Raw genomic sequence first — 23,112 nt, 5'->3', positions numbered from 1 at the left:
ATTCGGTGTTCTCTACTCTCTATTGATCTATGTCTTGATTGTGTTTCCATAAGACTCTAATATCTGGCTTATTTGAACTTGATTTCACTTAATGCCATTTATTATATTTCACCAAAAATGCATAGATATCTAAATACATATAGAGAGAAAGAATTATATTCATTTTCCATGACTACAACTGACCACAAATTCATTGGATTGAAACAACACTAATTTACAGTATTTCGTGTTTTTCTGGTTAGAATTCTGGCGGGACCGCAATCCTTTCTGGAGGCTCCAGGGAGAATCCCCGTTCGTGCCTTTTCAGCTTTCTTGGATCATGGTCCCCTTTCTCCATCTTCACAGCCAGCAAGTCTAAGAAGAGTCCTCATGCTGTTTCATGCTGTTCTCTTTTTCTGCCTCTGTCTTCCACACTTAAAGACCCTTGTGATTCCTTTGGACTCACCCAAATAATCCAGGATGATCTCCCCACCTCAAAGTTATTAATTTAATGACACCTGCAAAATTATTTTGCTTTATAAAATAACATATTCATATGTTCTGAAGGTTAGGACATAGGCATCTTTGGAAGAGTATTATTTTGCTTACTATAAGCACATGCTACAGGTCAAGCCATGTTCCAGGGACTGGGATAAAACAATCCCTTTCTTAGAGGAGTTTACAGCTTAGTAGATAATTTAAAAGGCAACTGAAACACAAAATAATATGTGCTATGGCAGAAAGAGAAACCAATTTTGGTACTGTGGAGGAAATAACTATGCCTTGGGTAAAGAGCGAGCTAGAAAAAATTGGTTAAAAATTAGAATTATCTTTGGCTTATTCTTAGGATCTGATCACTTTTCATGCAGGTTTTGAGACTCTGGGATATTCAACACCAGCTATCCATCCAGAGAATAGCCTGTTCTTTCCCCAAAAGTCAGGACTTCAGATGCCTCTTCCATTTTGATGAAGCCCACAAACGACTTTTCATCTCATTTAATAACCAGCTAACATTGCTAGCAATGAAGAGTGAAGCCAGCAACAGGGTGAGAAGCCACCAGAAACCAGTCACTTGCATTCTTTACAATTCACTCCTGAAGCAGGTAAGGATGCTTTCTGCTCTGTCGCTCCCCTCACACCTCCAAGAGCAGAGACTTGTTTCCTTAATTCATTCTAACATCACACTGAAGACAAGTCTAGCAAAAACAAATGTGGGGAGAAAATGATTTAATGATCATGTACTTTCCTGCTATCATGTGTGTCCAGGTGAATTAGAAGAGGGATTTCATTTTTGGTCAGTGACTATAGCAGCACTGCTAGAGTTACAAGGAATTACAACATCCCAGCTAAAACAAACACAACATGTGAAGTAATTGAACTTATCTTTGTTACCAGTTAGTTTGAATCTTGAGCCAAACGCAAGGAAACCTGGTTGTAAAATTCCCTTTTATGAGCACCATTCTCCTGTATCCCTGTGTAAAGTTCTGAAATATGCATGAAACGTAATTAGCAGAGATCCATTTTGCCAGTGTATTTTACACCAGTGGCTCACAGTGGCAGCCCAGAATGTATTCATAATAAAATGATTCAGTTAAATGGGATGGTACTTGGTATGCAGCACGACTCTTGTTTGTCTCCCCACCACTTTAATGACGCTCTGCAGCCCTTGCTTATAGGGAGCGCTACCTGCATCTCAATGAAGAAGCAAAGCTCCCCTTGAGCAGAGATGCCACTCAGACCACAGCCCTTCTTAGAGGATGGGGAGGTGCAGCAAGGGAAGCCTGCAGAGCTGGGTAGGGGGCAGCCTGTGGGTCTCGTGGAGTAAGGAGCAACTGGTGGAGGTTAGTCTGCTGCGATGATTACCTCGGGCTGATGGTAATAGCACAGCATGAGCCAAGCAGAAAGCAAGTCTCCAGCTTGCGGCCAATTAAACAATAAGTCCAACCCATTCTTTCTTTTCCCTTCTGTAGAAGCTTCTGCATTCGTGCAGAAATGAGTAGTTCAGATTTTGCACAAGGGGTGGAAAGCCCTTTGTTAGTAATGACTAGTCTGTCATGTCACTACTTCAAATGTTCTGTTTTCCGGTTCTTCTAGGAGGTAAAAATCCTTTACAAAACTATCCATTTTGAATTCCATCTGCGGGGAAACATTCCCCTGCAAATGTTTTGCTGAACTTTATGAAGGCAACCAGCTAATTCGGCTCCCTGGTGGCCGCTGAGAGAGAGAGAGATGTGTTTGTTTCCAAGAGAGTATTCTCTTAATTGAGATCTGCAAAGTTAAAAAGCTGGGTTTGCTTGTGTACGTTAAGATCCTAAGTTGCATGGCCATAAGATGAGAAACGCTCCATGAGGAAGTCAGGAAATGGGATGCAAAGAAATCTTCCACCAGGGAAGTGAAGATAAAGCCACCGAAACTCAAACATGTGCAAGTTACAAGTGACAAAAAAAATGTGCATATGACAGACGGTGTAGAATCACTGTACAGTGAGTATAGCTCTACTTGTTGCTGTTAATGGCTTAAATAATTTAAAGCCTTGATGTGTATATAAAGCACATACAGCTGTGTATCACAGATATCAGTGTTTTCTAAATGCAGCTAAGCTATAATTGCTTTGACATTATTTTATTTGTAATTATAAGAATGCATTGTAGAATAGAAAATAGTACCACCCACAGTCCTATCAGCCAGTAATAATCTGTTTAAGAGGAATTAGACAAAGCAAATAGTTTTGAACCACTTTCATGTGCTAGTCATGAAGAATTAAAGATTAATAAGCCTCATTTCTTTGCGCCTGTAGCTCAGGGAGACTTAGTTCTTTAAGGGCAGGTCCAGGTTCTTCCCCCTGGGCTCACTGCTGGGCAGGTTCTCATTAAGAAAGGGAGGCTGACATACTACTGACTGGCCAGGAAACAAGGGAAGGCAGCAAAAGGAAGTAGAGGTAAAAGCAAAGTGCTGTTGGCAAAAAGTGACCACTTCTCCCTGGACTGGGGTGGATGGCATTTCAGCAGAGTCCTGAAAGCTGGAGTGGGAGTCTCTAAGAGGAGGAGACATCCCAGGCACAACAGGAGCGCCTGCGAAGAGACTTGAGCACTCCTGGTGCCTTCGCTGAGGTTGACCTGGCTATTTGGGGAGTTTGCAGCAGTCTGTGGAGCTGAGGAAGTCAAGGGAGCTGAGGGCCAGATTGTGAAGGTCCTTCATTGGTCAGACCACCATCCAGTCTCAGAAAATTAAGCATGGACTTGAGATTTAGATAACAATTCTCACCTTGGACTCCTGGGACACTCAGATCCTCTGTGAGAATCTGAGAGGTCAAAACATTTTCATCATAATATGAATTCTCTTGTTTTCTCAGGCGTGTACAGTGGTGTTTTCTAGAGGCTGCATGATGTGTGATCACATCATTGCTCTGATGGCTAAGGGACGTGTGCTTTTGTATCCTTGTGTTTTAACAATCGGTTCAAAAAATTTATAATGTGATGAACATATACATATGTGTGTATGCATTGTCTATTATAAGTGTACACACATATGCTATGTTTACATGTAAACACATCCCATAGAAATGAAAGTCATTTCAATTCTTCGGTAATGTTTGAGAATGCAAAGTGATCCCAAGGTCAAAAGTTTTGAGAACTGCTGGGCTAGAGAGATGGGGGGGTTTTGGGCAGACCCTTTAATCTGTCTGATCTTCAGTGCTCTGGCTTTTAAAAATATTGTGTGTTGGGTGAGGGGATAATATTGGCACTGTGCCTTTCCAACATTGCCTTGCCAGGGCTGGCCCACTGGACACTTGGAAACTGTCCTGGCCCTGATTCTACCAGCTCCCCTGGTCATGGTAGGCTGAATGTTGCTGCTTCATCACACATCTTTTTTCTTATTAACTTGTTGGGATTTTTTAACCTTGTGTCATGTAACAGTTGTCAGGAAGAATTAAAGAAGAATTGTGGTTTGGTCCTAGCCCTGCTCCTCTCAGGAATGTTCCTTGAGGTGAGATTTTCTCTTTTTGACCATTGCAGTTGCTTCTTGTGGACATTCAGGGACAAAGATGAGCTTTGCAGATGTCCAGGGACATCTCCAGCCATTCTTGCCTCCCCATTCTGAGCGTTGGTCATGTACCAAGTTGTTTCCTCAAATACTTAAACTCTCATTTTTGTGTCTTCCCATGTTTGTGGTGCAAGGGGAAGAGCTTGTCTTTCACTTCTTTATTTTCCCACATCTCCTAATACTGTTCTGAGCACAAAACGGATGCTCAATGGCTAGATGTGGTCAATTATTGCCATTTCTCATTGCACATTTACCAGGCACCTGTGCCTTTTCAGTCTCCTGGCTCCTGCTCTTTGAATATCTGGTTTGGCATCATTATCAAAAGCTTTCCCTTTGTCTGAATTTAATGAAAACCTTCCCTTCTGCTGTCATTTCAACATGTTGCCCACATTTCATTATTATTTCATTGCATTTGGACTTCAGTGGGGGAGCTGACGTAATCCCTCTGTGAAAGCAGCTTGGCACATTGCTGTGACTTCTCTTTATCTTCTTGCCTTTTGGTTTCCTCACCTCTTAACCTAAGGACATGGTGTTAAGGACACAAACCTTTTTAAATGGAACTACTTGCTTATTTTATCCAGGAAAGCTTGCCCTCACAGCTAGTAGCATAACAAATTGGGACTAGATGAGGAGTCCCAGGAATAGACTTTTTTGAAGGAATTAATCTTGGAGGCCATTCTAAAGAACCATCTTTGCAGTGATTTCTTAAATGAAGCTTTTATTAAAAAAACATAAATATTAAGAAACTCATAAAATGCAATTTGAGATATCATATAAAGTAGAATAGGTAAACTTTCTGCATTATGACTAAGGTCCTCATCCTAATGATGTTGTTTTATATGCTTTTATAAAACAGGTAATGTTTCAGTTTGTTTTACATCTTGGACACATAGTCAAGCTAGATAGCTAAGTGTTATCAAATCTTGGCAGAAATTATATTTATTATTTCTGTGGAAATAAATAAGTTTTACAAAACATTATATGTGAAAAGTTATACATGTATTGTAAGAAATTAAAACAGTGCAGTGAAGCTCAAATAAGGATGAGCTTAAATTTCATCAGCTAGTTCTAAAACCTCTGTGCATAGGTTTTTTACATAAATATGGTTCTGTAACTTTTTATTCAGTAATATGTTGGAATATAGTTCCTTGTACCTAAATGGAGATCTACTTCATCATTTTTGAAAGGCCGTACAGTATCTTTTTGTATCATAATTTAGTGACCCATTTTCTTTGATGAATACTTTGTTCTTATGAAATGTTTTGTATATACATACATTCACATGGATGACTTTATACTTGTAGGGTAAATTCTTAGAATATACTTCCAGATTAAAGGATATGCATATTAGATAGTTTGATATACAAATTGCCTCCCAGAATTTTAGCATTTTATCCAATCCCTGCAAGTATACAAGGTTACCTAAAGAGACTTGTCGGACTGTGGCCAGGTGGCTTCTTCCAGTAGAACTCCTGAGATCCTTGATGGGGTTCCCATTATCCACATGGAATGTTTGCAGATTTGAAGACTAAACCCTCTTCATTTTGTCCAGAGTGGTGCTGATATTTGAGAATTGATTCTCTCACTGTCACAGGACACCTGAGGCCAAATCATTCCTTAAAGAGGGGGCCCATGTCCTTGGTTCTTTCTGTACACCATTTTGTGGGGAATTGAGGTATTTAAGGATCCAAATAATTCAATTGCTAGTTCCCTTGGAAATTGTAAAATCTGAGGAAAGGGATGAGGATATCCTTGAGAAAAATTTACCTTTACTTATAATGCAGTATATTTGTTTAGTACTTGTATTTAAGGCAAAGTCAATGAATTTCTCTTTTGCATAGACTTAAATGAACACTAATGAAAATTTCCTCCTTTCCTGCTTTATTGCTGGGATTGATTGACATCCTGCAGTTAATATAGCTTTTAGCCATTGGCCAGGTTAAAGTTCTAATTGGTTCCATTATCAATCCTGAGGCTATGTGCTCTGATCACTTGATGTCGACATAAGAAATAGACTAGTTTTATAGATGACACCAAAATATACACACATGTACACACACACACTTGTTTGTTTATTTAATGTGATTAGTTTGGAAGGAATAATCATTTACATGTTAGAGAATTTAAAAGGACAAAAGGATATATGGTGAAAATATCCCTTTGTGCCCCGTTTCTACCTACTCTTCTTTCCCTGCAAGCAGCCAGTTTTATGAGTTCCATGAGCTATTTTTAAGGATTATTCCATTCCTATACAAGTTAACATATATATTATTTCATACATATTATTTTGAATGACTATATAATATTCAACAATTATTAATATTTAATATATATATATCATCTAAAGACTTTTTACACAAATGTAACCTGGTGCTTTTGTGTTTTGAATACCTGTACATTGACCACAGTCAATGGCTCCTCCTTCCCCTTACACTGCCCAGGGCTTTGGATCTCCTTGACACTGGGTGGACATGCCAAGGGTACTCATACAGGGCTTCGCATTGCTGTTTCCTTCACTGTTTTACCCTGGTGTCTATCTCCACGGCCCATTCCTTCATCTTAGTTATCTTTCCTACAATGATTCCTTGGGAAGGCCTTCACCAAGCCCCTAATTTTGTACCTACTTACAATACTCTCTTCTTTCTCTTCAGCTGTATTTTTCTTTGTAACACTTTTCACCACCAAACATCACATTTTAATATGTGCTATTTTTTCTTTTTCTTTTTCTTTTTTTTTTTTCTTATCTGGTTGGTTGCATCTCTCCTCTCTCCCCACAAAATAAAAGGACAGAAAATTTCATGACTGGATCCCCAATGCTTAGATCCAGTATCTTGAACATTAGAAGTGTTCAATAAATCCAGGGAATGAATTTGAAAGAGAAAATTAAAGGTTAATTAAGGAAGATGTAAAATCTAATGGAGAATGACTGCCTTAACATTTTTGACTTCTTTGTGCCAGTACTCTGAGATACTTTTGTTCTCTCCTTACTCACCGAGATTGAACTTCTAGAGATTTGATACAAAATGGAAATAAAAGAAGTAATCTGCTTTATGTGATGACACTATAAATAGCACAGATTAAAATAATAAAATCATAAACACAAATTAAACCGAACATCCCCATTGCCTGGTAGTCAATGTCTTTGGCTGCTGAAATTTTTGATTTCTGCTTCCTTAAACCTAGGACTTGAGATGCATATAAAAGACAACTAACATACCTACTGTTTTTGGAGTTGCAAGAAGACAATTAGGTGACACAGATACAGCCTCACATCTCTTGAAATTGTCTGATTAGCTCTGACAGCTTTAGATGAGAGAGACAGAAAGGACCCTGGAATTCCTAAACAGCTATTAACTCAGGTACATCAGATGGATTGCATTCCCATCACAGCCACGATCTGCTGATGACACCCATTTGCACCAGAGTATAGTTACGAGGACAATGCAACTTCTGCTCTGCAGATTGTCATGGTCCCATCCTTACTGGCTGAGGTTTAGTCTGATAAGAGACATCCAGGAATGAACTGCACACCTAAAGAGACCTGGTATTACCAAAAGGTGGTATGTAAATGTGTTGCCAATATTTACTCCTTAATTACCAATAAAAATGATTTGCTAAAAATAAAGTCCCACTATCCTAGAGTGAAACCACATCCTTCATCTGCCAAGTGATATTTGATGTACTTCTTTCTTGCTAAACCTTGAAAGCCTTTTCACTAGCATTGTTATTCTTATATGCCAGTATTGTCATAGTTAGAGTAGATTCTGGTTAATACTGGTCATATGTTTGTGACACAGACAGTTTCAGTACGTTGTTTTCCTGCAGACAGCACTGGAACCCAGATTGCCATAAAATGAAATCAGACTGGCTGTACGCTGTTGTCACTATTGATTCAGATTTCATGAGAAATTGTTAAACAAGCAGGGAAAGGTGATGGAAACTGATGAACAGGGTGCTGCTCAGCCAGGTGGGCAGGAGAGAGTGTACAAAGGAGCAAAAGTGAGCAGTATTAATTTCTGATCAAATGTCTACATTAGGGAAGAGTGGTGCCATCTATGATTCCATGGTTTGTAATGTGGATGAGGCCAGACTGTCAACAAGGAAGCAAGTCTTTACTTAGAAAATGACCTTTTAAAAATTTTATTTTGTTCTTTTTGTTTCTTTGAGGGGATATTAGCCGTCTACTTGCTACTGCAAAATTTCTTATTTTTAGACTACTCTGTGATAATCCTGTTTTGCATTCCTTTTGAAGCATAAATATTTAACTCGTGGTCTTTATTTTTAGTGACACATCAATAATTGTGTTTAACTGTAAATATATGTATATATAGTGCCTTGAGAAAAAAATCAAGGGACTCACAGCATAAAAAGCAATAGTTCTAGTAATTTGTTGAAATTAACTTATTCCTAGAATGGCTGGAAGTACTATTCTGAGTGCTAAATGAAAGCTGATACATAATAAAATGTTTCCTTTCACATAGTAAATAGTGTCAGTGCACCATAACTGGTAAAATCAGCTTTCTTATCTAAATGTAAAAGATTTATAAGTTTATTTGTGGTCGGGTTTGATTTCTGGATGGCCTCTAGATGCTATGCTGAATCGTGGGTAAAGGAAGCAGATTCCTATCTTCTCCGATAAAGAGGATCATGACTTCATTACCTCAGTAGTGGCCTAGAAATTGAAATGTTATCAGCCTAACAGAAAGAAAGAAAATACATTGCAAAAAATGTTTCTAACTGTTGGGGGATCTCAGTAGAGGAAATGCATTGGCTACATTTTTTTTTATTGAAATAAATAAGGTTGGCCCTGGATCTATATTTAATTTCTGTACAATACTATTTTCTCTTAGGTAATCAGCTCTGATGCGGGGTCTACAGTTTCCTTCTGGATGATAGACACTGGGCAGAAAATCAAAGAGTTTACTGGTTGCCATGGCAACGCAGAAATCAGCACTATGGCCCTCGATGCAAATGAGACACGGCTTTTGACTGGCAGCACAGATGGTACTGTAAAGGTGCGAACCCAAGGATGCTTTTTCTATCCAGATATGAGAAGGCTAAAATACTGTGTGAGGAGACTCAGCCACAGATTCACTTGTTTTTGCCCTACAAGAAGAACCATGAGACAAGATGAGAGCTAAATAACTTAAACTACCTCACAGTAAAGCTGCTAGGAAAATAAACCTCTGTGGAAAAATGAATAAATGACTTTTCTGAATAAATTATTTAGAATAAAGACACAACTTGGCTTGCTTATTTCAGAAAGCCTTTTTCAGTGTAATGGATAAGGGACTACTTTGGGGAATAAGAGACCTGAATAATTTTCACATGCTTCAGCTAATGTCTCTAGGCTTCTTTTCCTAAGTTTGTAAAACAAGAAATTAGGGCAACTTAAGTAAACTTTTAAAGATGGCATAGATGCAAATTTTTTAGAAATGAATATATAAAGTTATTCTACTTAATAATTTACATTTTTGTTATATGAAAGAGGGAGAGTAGAAAAAAACAATCATCACCTCATTTAGTGTCCATCCTAAACTGACACTATCTCAGTGCTTACAGTTTTCTTATTTGTAACTGTTATTTGTTTATTCTGGGAGGAAGGTGATATTTTACTTTGCAAAGTGACCAAATTTTCATGCAAAGCTAGATGCTTGCTATGTGAAACCATGGCCATCAGTGACTCTTCTCTGCTTTCATCAGCCCAGAGGGTCATGCTGGTCTGAGTGGAGATGGCTTGTCACACTTAGAGGCAACAGAAGGCTGTGTCCTGAATAAACGTTGAATGGTCCTCAAACCTGTCATAACTGGGGGTCAGACAGATGGTAGACCACCTTCCATGGCAGTCTATGAAAGGGATTCCATGGTAGGTTTGTGGCACATTCAGATAAGCAGCTGAGGAGAGAGGATCAAGAGAGCCCCTTGGATATGTAGCTAGAATATCCCAGGAATTGGGGGTGAGTACCCAGGGGGCAACTGTCACTGTGAGGGAGTTACTATGGTGGGTACAAGGGAGAATCTCTAGAAATCAGCAGAACTTGGTTCTGGGAAGGATAGATTACGTGAGGACTGGGAAGTTGTATTTAAAGAAGTGGAACGATCATGCAGGAGATGGTAAGATATATGATGGTATGAGAACAAACCCAATCCCAATAGCTGAGGTGAAATAAAACAGAAATAAATGGAACTGGAGTGTTAGGTTGTGGTGTAGGCAAAAGGAACTCAGCACTTTCTCATTTTCCTGTCCTGGTTTTGAGATTGAACTCAGCAAGAACACAAGTGGATTATTTCCAAGATATACCCTTATCCTGGAAATAACTGACTGTTGTCTAGAGGAAGGCAGCTAAAATTATCCCAGATAGGGGACTTACTAGGACCTGGGACAGAAGAGCTTTGTAATACTTACTTGTACAAATTATTTTAGTCATGTTTAGAGAAAAAGAAAATAACATGGGTAAAGAATAGGTACATCTCTCAATTCTCTGCAGAAGCCTTGACATCCTTGAGATTAATGTGAATTTAGTAATATAATCACTGCTTTTGAAGGTGCATTTATCTTTATCACAATAGCAAAACAGAATTCTTAAATCTGGCAACTTCTGCATAGGTCACATAAATCAGGGTTAAGCTGGTCTGGCTGTATTCTACAAAGAAACAAGAGTGAATGACATTTTCCTATTCATTTATAATTTAGAATATAAATTCAGTACCTGTGTAATCAAAGATGTAACATTAATGCCCTGTATATCATAGTTTTGAAGGATCTGTTTGTAAATTAACATTTTAAGTAATTAATGTGTACATACAATAATTTTTTTGAAATATAGAATAGATGCGCAGTGGAAAATCACTCTTTTTTCTCCTTCCCATTCCCAGCTCCTTTCCTGAGTCTACCACTATTATTGGTTTCTTGCACATTTTTCTATCCTATGAGCTATGAGCTGTTTGTTTCTTGATGGTAACATGTAATGCACAAAGTTCTGCATTTTGCATTTTTTTGTCTTGGATATTAGTTAATATAAAGGCATAGAATAACAATGTTAACTGATTTTCATTGTAAGTTTACTATGAATGAGACACCGTTGCAAGCATTTCATAAGCACGTGTGCACATGCACACTTACGTTTGATGTTATTATTCCAATTTTACATATGAAGAAACTTGAGCTCCAAGACGTAAAGCAACTTACTCAAGACATCATCACTGATTGAGTTTTGGAAGAGTCTAGAAGCAAGGAAACAACTTCTTTTCTTTCTTTCTTCCTTCCTTCCTTCCCTCCTTTTTTGATGCTGAAGATGGGCCTTGCACATGAGCTCTGCAACTGAGCTATACCCCCAACCTCATTCATCCTTCTTAATGGTTACATTATACGCTACTATACGGATATTCCATATTCTGACCATTTAGTCACTTACTAATGAGCAATTAAGTTGATTCAACTTTTTAACTTTTGTAAACAATGCTGCAAGATAGATTTTAAAATATGTCATTCCAGACAAATTACTGTATCTGTAGGATGATTTCTTAGAAGTTGAATTTTTTAATTAAGGGATATATGTATTTTAATTCTGAGACATAATGTCAACTTCAGTGTCAACTCCACACACATCCAAATGTTCAGCTAACCTGAAATGGAAGCTCCTTCATCCTTGCCCTTGGGTTTTATGGAGGTTTTATTATGTGGGCATGATCAGTTACATTACTGGTTACTAGTGATCACTTGAGTTTTTAGTCCTTCTCCCTAAGAAGTATTTGGGGCCCAAAGTCCAGACCCTCTAAAGTTTTTTGTCTTTCCTGTGACTAACCCCCACCCAAATTTTGAGACATAATGTCAACTATGTAGGGCACCCAGTCAAAAGTCCTTTTATTAGCATACTAATGACACTGTTATCACTCTGAGATTTCAAAGGTGTTTTTTGTTTTTTGGTTTTTTTAACCAGAGAAGGGATAGAAGACTATATATTATATTGTGATCTATGATGGTGGGTCATCACTCTCTATAATCTTAGGGAGGAAGATCTGGGAAGACCAGAATGAGCAAATATATAATACAATATGGTATAATATATATTATGTAGACATATTTCACAAATAAATATATACACATACACACATATATATTTCACAGGGTCACAAAAGTGTTAAATATAATGGTTAAATCAAATGGTGAGATGATTTTCTTGAATTATTACAGAGATTTACAGAGTCAACTCTAGTTCAGAATGTAAATATGAAGGTTTAAAAAGATCCTATTATACTATGTTGTTTTAGTCATTGAAGATAATTTCATTTCCTGCCTCAAAGTTGGCTTTGATTTTTCTCTTGAAGGTATGGGACTTCAATGGCTATTGTCACCACACTCTAAATGTTGGGAAAGATGGGGCTGTGGATATTTCACAGATCCTGGTTCTTAAGAAGACAATACTGATAACAGGCTGGGAAAGGTACGGTATGCTTTATACAGTTCTGTAGGAAGGTAAAATGAGTATGTTTATATTTTAATCAAAATCTAAAAGGAGAACAACATAAAAATCTTGGCTGATTCTGAGTCATTAATGTGTTGGTGACCCAGGTGAGTGAAACTTTAGTTGGAAGTGACTCAGCATTTGGTAAATAAAATATTCTAAGATCACATAACTTGAATGGCAATGAGAAGTGATACAAGGCTTTCTCCTGGCTTCAGGAATTTGATTTTTTCTTTAAAAATTCCAAACATGAATGTAATAGTGCTTTCTGAGTTCCAAAAGTTTTCCAAATTTTAAAGTTAAATTATTTTTCCCCCATTGTTATTTGGTGCATTATAATTATACATAGTGGTGAGACTTGTCATATAATTGTACAAGCTAAAGTCAATAAATTCTTAATGTATGAGTTACAGTCTTCCAACTGTAAAGGGCACACTTTCCTCCCTCTCAAGTTACTGATGTTGAGTTGCAGGGCAGGACAGATGTAGCCCACTGATTTCTGTGCTGGCCTGCTTCATATTACTGCATAACAGTGCCTTCCACAGCCCACTTACTCTTCTTGTGGAGTGTTTCTTACATTTCATTACAAGGAAAATTACTTCTATTTCCTTTTGTTTTTTCCTGAGAGAGCAAAGACATCATAAACGGGCCTTTTTCTATGGTGTTATATAAACCATAAGGAAAACTAAAGTGTGATATGTTTTGAAAAGATATTGTCCATAAATTCAATAGTTCACAAAATATTGCTCTAACAAGCAATTTGCCCAATGTTATTCATTGTAAAATTATGTTGTTAATGGTCCAAATCTAGGATTAAGTCAGATTTTATACCTAGAAAACCAGGAGTGTATATTTTTTTCTAGGGCAAATGAGCAAACACCGGGTAGCAAATGTCTCATACACTGCTTCATTTTCATGGTCTTTTGATAATAAGAAAGGAAAGTACAGTACAGATTATTCTACCTGATATTAAGAACTAATTTAATAATTCTTACCCTTGAAGGACAGGCCTCTACACATCCCTGGGAGCAACCATGATCCATTATCAACTACTTCAACAGTTTATGGCCTAAACACCTCTGTAATTAGGCCATAGCAATGAATAAATAAGTTTAATTCTCTAACACCACAGCAGGATATTTGTAGTTCCGAGCTGACCCAATTTAAATGTTGAACATAACAAAAGGACATTAAAAAAACCTAATCAGTGTAAGTCAAAAATCAGATGTTATTTTCTTTAATTTTTTTTGTTCTTTTAAAGTATTTTTATTTTATTTAATTCATAGACCATGCAATTCACTTGTTACAATGAAATATTTTTTGATACATTGAGACCATTTTTAAAATTTTTGTTGCTAGCCATAGTTAGAAATCAGCATCCAATCTTAGCTTACAAAAAATACTTATAAGGGAAAATTTAAGAGTCTATGAAGCTATAAAAAGTGACTTAAAGAAACATCTGGTATTCTGGTCTATGTTGGTGGGTCATCACTGAGGTCTTAGGGACTCCTCTGGGAAGACCAGGATGAGAGTTAAAAAGAGACGTCACTGCTCCTGTGTTCCTCCAACTTCATCCTCCTTGAAGTTATCAGCCCTTGGATCCTTTGGTTGGAATTACAAACAGAATCAATACATTATCACACCTATTATTTCACTTTTATATTGGTGGACTTAACATTTTTATTTCCTGAGTCAGAGATGTTATGTTAGAATGGATTTTGCAGGATCTAAGACAGGATCCTTATTACCAGGAGGCAAAGGCAAGAGGGCAAACAGTTTTTGGTTGTATTTGGAGAAATATGGACTATTAATCCAGCTCCTTAACAGTGATTAGAGAAGAAATGACTGCAAGATTGACAGTCAGTTTATTAAGCTTTCTGTAAAGCCCAGCGAGAGCCCGTTAGGTTAAGCTGTAGCTTTAACTTCAGGCTCTATCTAAATACAGAGATTGGTTTGATAATTTTGCCCAGGGCAGAAAAGAAATTACATTCATCGAGTGAGGAACCTAATATGCCATTTAATTTATTTTATTTTTAGTGCTGTGAAGCAGTAAGCACTTTACACACATTGTCTAATTTAATCCTCATCTTTATCTTAGAAGGTAGGCAATATTCTATAGATATCTTGAATATCTGTCTTCAGCTCTTATTTCTCTAAGCTCAACTTATCTATTTGCTTGCTGGATGTGTCTGACTGTGACTTCAAATCTAACATGATCTAAACTGTATTCATTATATATCCCCCTCTCTAAAATGTTCTTTTTGTTTTACATTTGGAGGTTCAGTTAATGCCAGGAGGTCTGGACTTCTGCCTTAGTTCTCCCTTCTCACTTAACCTCAAAAACAGTAGTCCCTAAGTCTTGCCTGTTTTATATCTTAGATAGTTCTTAAACTGCACCCATGAGTATCATAGCTGTACCAGTCAAAGCATCATTTCCACTTGGATGGCTTCTAGAGCCTTTTAATTTGTCCTTTGCTCCAGTGACTTCCACTTCTCACTCTTTAAGCAGATTCTGTACACTTAAGCAACAATGATTTCTTTTACAATGAAGTCTATCTATGCTATTCCCTGGTTTAAAACTTTTCAGAATGTCTACAAGATAAATGTAACCTCTCTCTGGTCTGGACTTATTTTTTGTTCTCTAGTTCCATTTTTACACTTTCTTGTGTCTATTCTAAACTTTATCAGATACAAACCTGCTGTCAGGATGTTGCCATACAAAGTATTGCATTTCACATCCCTGTGCCTTTATCCCTTTTCCTTATCTAGAAATTCTCCCACTTTTTCTTTTTTTTTTTTTTTTTTTTTTCATGTGGCTGACATTTATTCCTATTTCCAGGCTTGTTAAGATACCTTCTCTATCAGGATATTCCCTTTAACTTCCAAGATGAAAATATGTACTCCATGTGTCTTTTGTGCTCTCTAGTCTTTTGTACTCTATTTAACTTAGGGAAAAGAATCTTATTAGATGTCCCGACCCGCGGGACATCAACACGGGACCGCAAACCTGAGAGAGAAGGAATGAAGGGACAAGAGACGCAGGGAGAGGCAGCAAGACAGGAATTCTGATCAAGCTGCAAATTTTTATTGTTCACACAGGGGTATTTATACTGAGGGAAGGAGGGGTGTGACAAGGTGCAGGCTGGTTGGCTGTGTTCTTCTGCTGGGTTCCTGATAGGGTGCAAATTCGCGCCGGCCGGGAGGTGAGGTTCGCGCCGGCGGGAAGGTGAAGTTTGCGCCGGCGGGAAGGGAGGGGCGCTGCTGCTTATTGTAAAGATCAGAATGTTCTCAGAATAAGAACTTCTTGGTCCCTGACAATTAGATACACAATTATGTTTGTTTTTTATTGGTGAATTGTAAATTAAACAAAATAGCTTATACACAGTAGTAGGATTCATTATGTCATAATCATCCATACATATGACATAATCTGATCAATTTCATTTCCAAGTACCTTCCCTTTCCTGTTCCCTTCCTTCTTCCCTCTCCCAATCACCTTGCTCTACTTCTCTACTTTACTGGTCTGCTTTCCATTATTATTATTTCTTAATTAGTGCGCTGTACCTACAGTTTGGTTTGGGTATGTGGTGTTCCCAATAGTTCTTATGTGAGACGATGCAAGAATGTTCAGAGGTGAATGATTAGGGTTATGAGAGTAATGACCTAATTGGTGGATTAATTTACTTAAATGGATTAACTGGGTGGTAACTATAGGTAAGTAGGGTGTGAATGGAGAAACATATCGCTGGGGACGTCTTTCTAGTTTATATTTTGCGATGAGTTAATCTCTCTCTCTCTCTCTCTCTGCTTCCTGATTGCTATTTCCTGAACTGCTTTATTCTGTCATGGCCTTCTGACATGATATTCTGTCTCACTTTGGGCCAGAGCTATGAAGTCCATCAACCATAGACTAAATCACTGCAACCACAAGCCTAAAACAAATTTTTCCTTCTCTAGGTTGTTCTTGTCAGATCTTTTGGTCAAAGCAAGGAAAACCAAGGAAAAGTGGACTAAATAGTATATAAAAAAGTGGAATTCATGGCATATATATATGTATATATATATATACACATACATATATGTACATTGAGATCAGGTGTTGTGATGCCTTCAGCATTGCTTTTTGCTGGCGGTTCCCACCCCTGCCACTTAGAATTGCTGTGGCTCTTCTTTGTCTTTGTTCTTTCATATGCATTCTAGAACTGTTTTCTATTTCTGTGAAGAATGTCATTGTTATTTTGATGGGAACTGCTTTGAATCTGAGATAACTTTTGGTAATATGGCCATTTTGCTAATATTAATTCAGCCTTTCAAAGAACATGGAATGTATTCCCATCTTCTAATGTCTTTGATTTATTTCTTTGGAATTCTTTAAATTTTATTATAGAGATCTTTCACCTCCTTGGTTAGATTTATTTTCATTTATTCCCAATGGAACCATTTTTATGATTTCCTTCTGAGTAGATTTATTATTGGTGTATAGGAAAGCTGTTAATTTTATATGTTCATCATGTATCCTGCAATTGCTGAACTTGTTTATCTGTTCTGGAATTCTTCTAGTGGAGTTTTTTTGGGTCTTTTAAGTGTAGGATCATGTCATCTGTGAACAGAGATAAATTAACTCTTCCTATTTGTATCCCTTTAATTTTCTTTTCTTGTCAAATTGCTCTGGCTAAAATTTCAAGTACCATATTAAATTGGAGTGGTAACATCCTTGTCATGTTCCTGATTTTAGAGAAAATGCTTTCAGTTTTTCCCCATTTAGTATGACGTTGACTTTGGGTTTGTTGCATTACTCATCTATTTGTTGAATAGATAAGGAAACTGAGATTACACATTCTTTGTAAGAGGCAAGCAACACTGATATCTCTCTCTTCACCATGGTTTAGAAGGCAAAGTATTATCAATCCTCTTTATGTGAAAGAAAATCAAGGCTTTAAGAGACAGGGTAGACTAATGAAGTTTACAAAACTACTAGTTTGCTGTCTATGTCATAGTCTTTCCTTCAGTCCTGTAATGGACTTGTTGCAAATAGAGTTATAAAACCATGCAAAAGTAACTATGTATATATGTTTTAAAACAAATGATTAAGAAAACATCCAAATGATTGAGTAGGTTGGTTATTTCAAACAAAACTAATCAATCAGTTTTGTGCATATGAAGAAACACAAAAAATGTTATCAGTTTAGCAAGATCTCAAATATTTCGCTTAGTATATTTTTTCCCTAATATATATTATAAAAACTTCATCTTTGTGGAAAACACTGAGTAAGGAACTATAGTAGACAGAATATGAAAAATCATGATTCCTGCTGTCAAGAGCATCACAATTTGAAGAGTCAATATGTAAAAGGCAGGATATATTAAATGCTATTGTAAAATGGTACTAAAAAAATGAATTAGAGAGCCCATGTTGTTTATTTAGGAATACAGTCATTTATATCAGAATTTACCTATCCAATAAAACAATCTCAAAATTCAAAACTGCTAGAAATGTATTTTCTATTTTTAAAGCAAAATATACTTAGAGACAAAGTTGTAAATCGATATAGATCAATTAAAAATATCTCTTTGACTCCTTGGTCACATTTATGTTGCTCACGTTAAATGAAAGGATTATCAATTATCTTTATCTTTGTTCGAAGTAGGCATGTAATATGTATAGCTATGGTAAAATCAAATAAATATTCCTATTTCTTTAAAGATTTTTAGCCTGCTCTAAATTCAGTGATTTAATACTAATAACTCATTAAAGAGTATACCTAGTTTTCTTTCTTTATTTTTCTCTTTTGGGTAAAGGAGAATTCTCTGTTTTCTCCCCAGCCGCCCCAAGTCATAATTGAAAATGATTTATATTTATGGTATACAAGGTTGATGTTTTGGTATTTGCATACATCATCAGATGATTAATTCAAGCTAATTACTATATCCTTCATGTTAAATAAATGTCATATTTTTGTGAGAAACCTTTGTTCATGAATATTTTAAACTCCTTAAAAATATAGATATATACAAATACTAAAAAGAGACTCTTCCATGTAATTTAAAATTTAAAATTACTCTGAAAATATGATTGATAATAATATCCTTTGAGTCTGTAAACAGTAGGTGCTCAGAAAATATCTAGTGCTATAGTTATTTATCAAGCCTCTGTCTTGCACAATAATCAGACTATATATGCAGTTTTCATACAAGGTGTCAGGAATTAAAGTAGTTCATTACAGGTTTAATTTGATTTTTAAGTGTTTTCTAAGGTAAATGACATTAAGGATTTGAAGTTACCTAGGAATAAAACTTAACTTATCCATTACGAGATATTAAATTCTTAATAATTGCCTTACTAAGAAACTATAACCCCATATGACTCAATTAATTTCTATTATTAGGCTAAGAATCAGAGTGGAAAGTTCCAAAGTTGTAACTTATTCTAAATTAGCCATACTGGAACTAAGGAGAGAGAAAGTATGTTTGAAATTCACAAGTAATTCTCAGATCTAATTTTGTGATTATCCCAGTGTCCAAAAATCTGATTCCACAAATTTTAGGAAGAAGAAAATAAGAAAGAAATCCAGATGAATTGATTCATGTTGAATTTATTCTCTGTTCTTTGAAGTATTCTTTAAGCCTAAAGAGCAATATATCGAAGGATAGCCATTATCAAGACTTATGATAATTGGACCAACAACACATGAACAATTAACCTCCAAGGGAAGAAATAATTGCATTCTTGTGCACTCTCAATTACTACAAGGTTAGGATTCAGTCTAAACATTATTTTTAGGCCTGGGAGTCTAACTCAATGGTAGAGTGGGTGCTTAATATGCTCAAGACTCTGAGTTCAATCCCAAGTACCCCCTATACACACCAAAACAACAACAAAAAAATTTAATTTTCTTAACCTTATCATCCTAGAAAAAGTTTATTTTTTTTCTTTTTTTTTGTTCTTTGCACTTGACAGGAAAACTAATTTCCTTCTCACAGAATTGGCCATCCTATCTGAATTCTGAATTAGATATGCAATCCTCTTCACAAGATGATGAAATGGCTCAGTAGAGATGCTCTCAGGATTTCAGATGTGAGGTGTGTGATGGAGCTAGTAAACTCCTCATGCCAAAGGGACTCTGAAAATGCCCTGAAAAATTGACTCATTCTGAACTTTAATTTTACTCTTGGCAAAAGTACAAATTAAAAAAAAAAAAAAAAAAAAAAAAAAAAACATTGTCTTAGAAATGGAAAAAGTGAGAACCACAGTGTGAATTTTAAAGGTATTTTCAGGACAACTGTCATTTCACATCAAAGTTTCAGGTTATGCTTTAAGGGAAAGGTGTCAGGTAATTAGTTTTTCAGCATTTTGACACATAAGGTCAAATACCAGAAGGGTTACTTTTTACACCATCTTATAAAATGCATTTTGTTCCTTTGGGTGGTGTTTCCTGAATATATTTAGTATATCTTTTTAATATGACTCTTGGTATAAAGACATTTGACACTGAATTCTGGTCTAGAGATAAAGGTGTAGGATTAAACTCTTTTCTTTCACTCCCACCCCACACTCTCCATCCTCCAAGGAAACTCTTTTCAACCAAACTTACTAGTAGCTATTCTAAGCTATTCTGACATTGAACTGTAACTTTAGAACTTAAATTTGTCTTAGCTATAATATCTGACTAAACCTCAAAAATATTATTCAAGTAATACTTTAATTAAAATTGTTCATTATTTTTAAACATAGAAGAAAAATTTATCGATTCAGCATATATTTATTACTCACCTATTATGTGCTTAGTGTCATACTGGGCACTGATGATGCAGAAAGAAAAAAAAGCTTACTTTATAGCATATGAAACTTAAAATAAACAGACAAATAAATACAAAACACCATGCTATCCAATGAGAAACTTTTCAAAGAAAAACGAGGCAGAGTGAGGACTGAGAGACCCAAGGAAGAGACTTGAGATAGGGTGGTCAGAAAAGTCTTACCAGAGGAGGTGACATTTAAGCAGACAGTTTTCCCTTACTCATTTGCCAGATATTTATTGAACACTCTGCATGTGTGGATCACTATGTTGGCTACTGTGGGTTATGGAACGAGACATGATCTTGATATCTTAAGAACTTACAATCTATCCAAGGAGTTGAAATAATGAATAATCGATCCAAGGAGTTGTAATATTGTAAGTGGAATGATGTAAGAGTTCAGAAGAAGGAACTCTTTCTTTAAATCCTAGTCATTACAGAAACCTACTGGAATAAGACTGGACTTAGAGAATGGTGTGGATGGGTAGATGTGGGCTCTATGTGGAAGGAAGTCCGTGGGGGAAACAAGAGTATTCCATGAGTACAAATAGTGCCAAAAACATAAAGGACACTTAGAGAACAAGGATATGGTTTGGGTTGGACGAGAAACTGTACTGCAGAAACTTACCCCCTAAATGCCCCCAATAGTTCAAAACAGCTCTTAAAAGAAATAAATTGATTTGAATTTGTATTCTGTCTTAAAAATTTAGACAAACTTTCCATTTTATTGCATGACTTCATCTGTCTTTGTTTTAATGGAAATAGTAATTTCTCCAAAACTGTATAAAACACAATTAAATATAGCACACTGTATTTACCCTATGGTTTCTAGAGCCACTGCCAAATAGTTAGTTGGTTATTCACATATAACTTTGAAAAGAAAGAACATAAGAACCAATAATTCTAAAGAAGTAGATTGGACCAATATATTATTGGATGTTGAAAAGCAGTTCCACATATTTGAATTTTGTCATGTAGGAAATGGAAAACTAGTAAATATTCTTAAGGCAATTAGCCTCATCTTTATCATATTTCCTCTAACTAGATTGCTTTCCTCTTTCAAGTCCTACACATCTTTTATGGCCCCTTTTAAAATATCAGACTTTATGTAAACCTTCTGTGACTTCTACTCGGGAATTTCATGTCAGTTGATTAGTATTTCCTTGGCGCTTACCACCTTTCATGTTGCATTTTAGTAAGTTTATGCTCATAGCTTTTTACAATTCAGATATGAGGTGTTCCCAGAGAGGTTATGTGTGAGACAATGCAGGAATGTTCAGAGGTGGAATGATTGAATTAGGAAAGTTACAACCTAATCAGTGGATTAATACATTTGATGGGCTAATCATTTCAAAGGATTACTGCATTGGGGGCTAACTGTAGGCAGGTGGGATGTGGCTGGGGTAAGTAGGTCCCTGAGGTGATGCCTTAGAGGTTTATATTTTCCCCCTGGTGTCTTAATTTCTCTCTGCTCCCTGGCTGCTATAAACTGAGCAAGAACATTTCCCCTGCCATACTCTTCTGCTATGATGTTCTGCCTTGCCTCAGGCCTGGTGCTATGGAGTTGCTGGCCATGGACTGTGAACTGTGAGCAAAATAAACTTTTTTCCCTCTAAGTTGACAGAGACAAAAAACAGACTAGCACACAGCTCTCAACCTGTAATACCATTAACAGGAAATTTAACACAGAAGCAAGACATGTTTATAGAATGAATGGACCTTAAGAACCCCAGAACTAAATGAGTAATCTAGTAGCAGGATGAAGAATAGGGCAGACTAGAAGCAGTGAAACTGGTAGGAGGCTGTTGCAATTGTTCAACCATGAGGTAGTATGCACTGGACTAGAAAGCTGTCTCTGGTTGTTTAAATTTATTAAAAAGGAAGAAATGGCTATGTGACATATGTCAGAGGTAAAATATAAGCATTTGATTTGCCTGGGGGAGAGAACTACACACAGGAGGCTATAATGCTGGTTTATTTGGGAATCAGGATGGGGGGCTGGTGTGGAGGGAAGATGGCGAGGTTTGGTTTTTGGTGTATTAATATTGTTTGCTGATGGTAGCACTGTATGGAATTGTCAACTGGCAAATGGATACTATTCAACAACTGGCAGAAGTTATGAATGAAGGTCAGCTTTAGAGCATATGTATAGAACTGAGATGGGAACTATGGTTGTACACTGGATCTCTCATTAAGCTAGTTTGAATGGATAGAGAGGAGTGGAAGAAAGGCATTGAAGAATATCCATATTAAAGGGGCTAGAGAAAGAAGGGAGAAGGAAGTAGAGACTAAGGAATGAAAGGTAAGGAGGCAGAAAGAGAAGCAAGAAGTACTGAAAAAAAGAGGAGTTTCAAGGAGAGAGAGAGTTACCTCCGTCCAAGGCTGAGGAGGTTAACTGGTAGAGCAATTAGGAGACTTTCAAAGTGGTGGGAAGAAAAGCACAATTTCAAAAAGGTGAAGAGAGAATGATAGAGAAGACCCAAAACATAGGGTTTAAAATATTCATTTGAGAAGTGGGTAGCTCTAGAAGGAAGAAGAGGCTTAGTACAAGCTGGCCAATGGAGCTCAGACCACATAAAAATAAGGTGGTGCTGATGGCCCTACAATTTAATATCAACAATCTGTCCTTCTCAACTAGGAACCAGGCATTTCATTCTCTACCCATTCTGGTCTGTTCTGAAATTTTTTAGCAGTGCTCCAAGATTCTTAGTATTCTTACTGTTCAAAATATATCTGTCCTATATCCCATTTCTTTGGAATGGTATTCTCCAAAGGAGATCCACTTTAAGATGGAGTGTACTCCAAGAGGATAGATATGAAACCACCT

The 23,112-nt window shown here is 36.6% G+C and overlaps 1 protein-coding gene and 1 non-coding gene across 3 annotated transcripts in view; one reads left to right on the top strand and one right to left on the bottom strand.

Moving 5' to 3' along the window:
• The window catches only part of Wdr49 (WD repeat domain 49), a 135,058-nt gene that overhangs the window by 59,099 nt on the left and 52,847 nt on the right, over nt 1-23,112 (top strand). For both annotated transcript variants that reach the window (XM_047564787.1, XM_047564786.1), the window contains exons 8-10: nt 849-1,082; nt 8,874-9,038; nt 12,352-12,467. In XM_047564787.1, the coding sequence (XP_047420743.1) occupies nt 849-1,082; nt 8,874-9,038; nt 12,352-12,467 (515 nt within the window). The remainder of the gene's footprint in view (nt 1-848; nt 1,083-8,873; nt 9,039-12,351; nt 12,468-23,112) is intronic.
• Nucleotides 18,633-18,715, bottom strand: LOC124993841 (small nucleolar RNA SNORD60). The gene has a single exon (XR_007110359.1). It is a non-coding gene; the product is annotated as a small nucleolar RNA SNORD60 (small nucleolar RNA).

The sequence above is a fragment of the Sciurus carolinensis genome, chromosome 9, assembly GCF_902686445.1.
Source record: "Sciurus carolinensis chromosome 9, mSciCar1.2, whole genome shotgun sequence".
Taxonomy (NCBI): Eukaryota; Metazoa; Chordata; class Mammalia; order Rodentia; family Sciuridae; genus Sciurus; species Sciurus carolinensis.
This window is presented reverse-complemented; position numbering and strand designations above follow the sequence as displayed.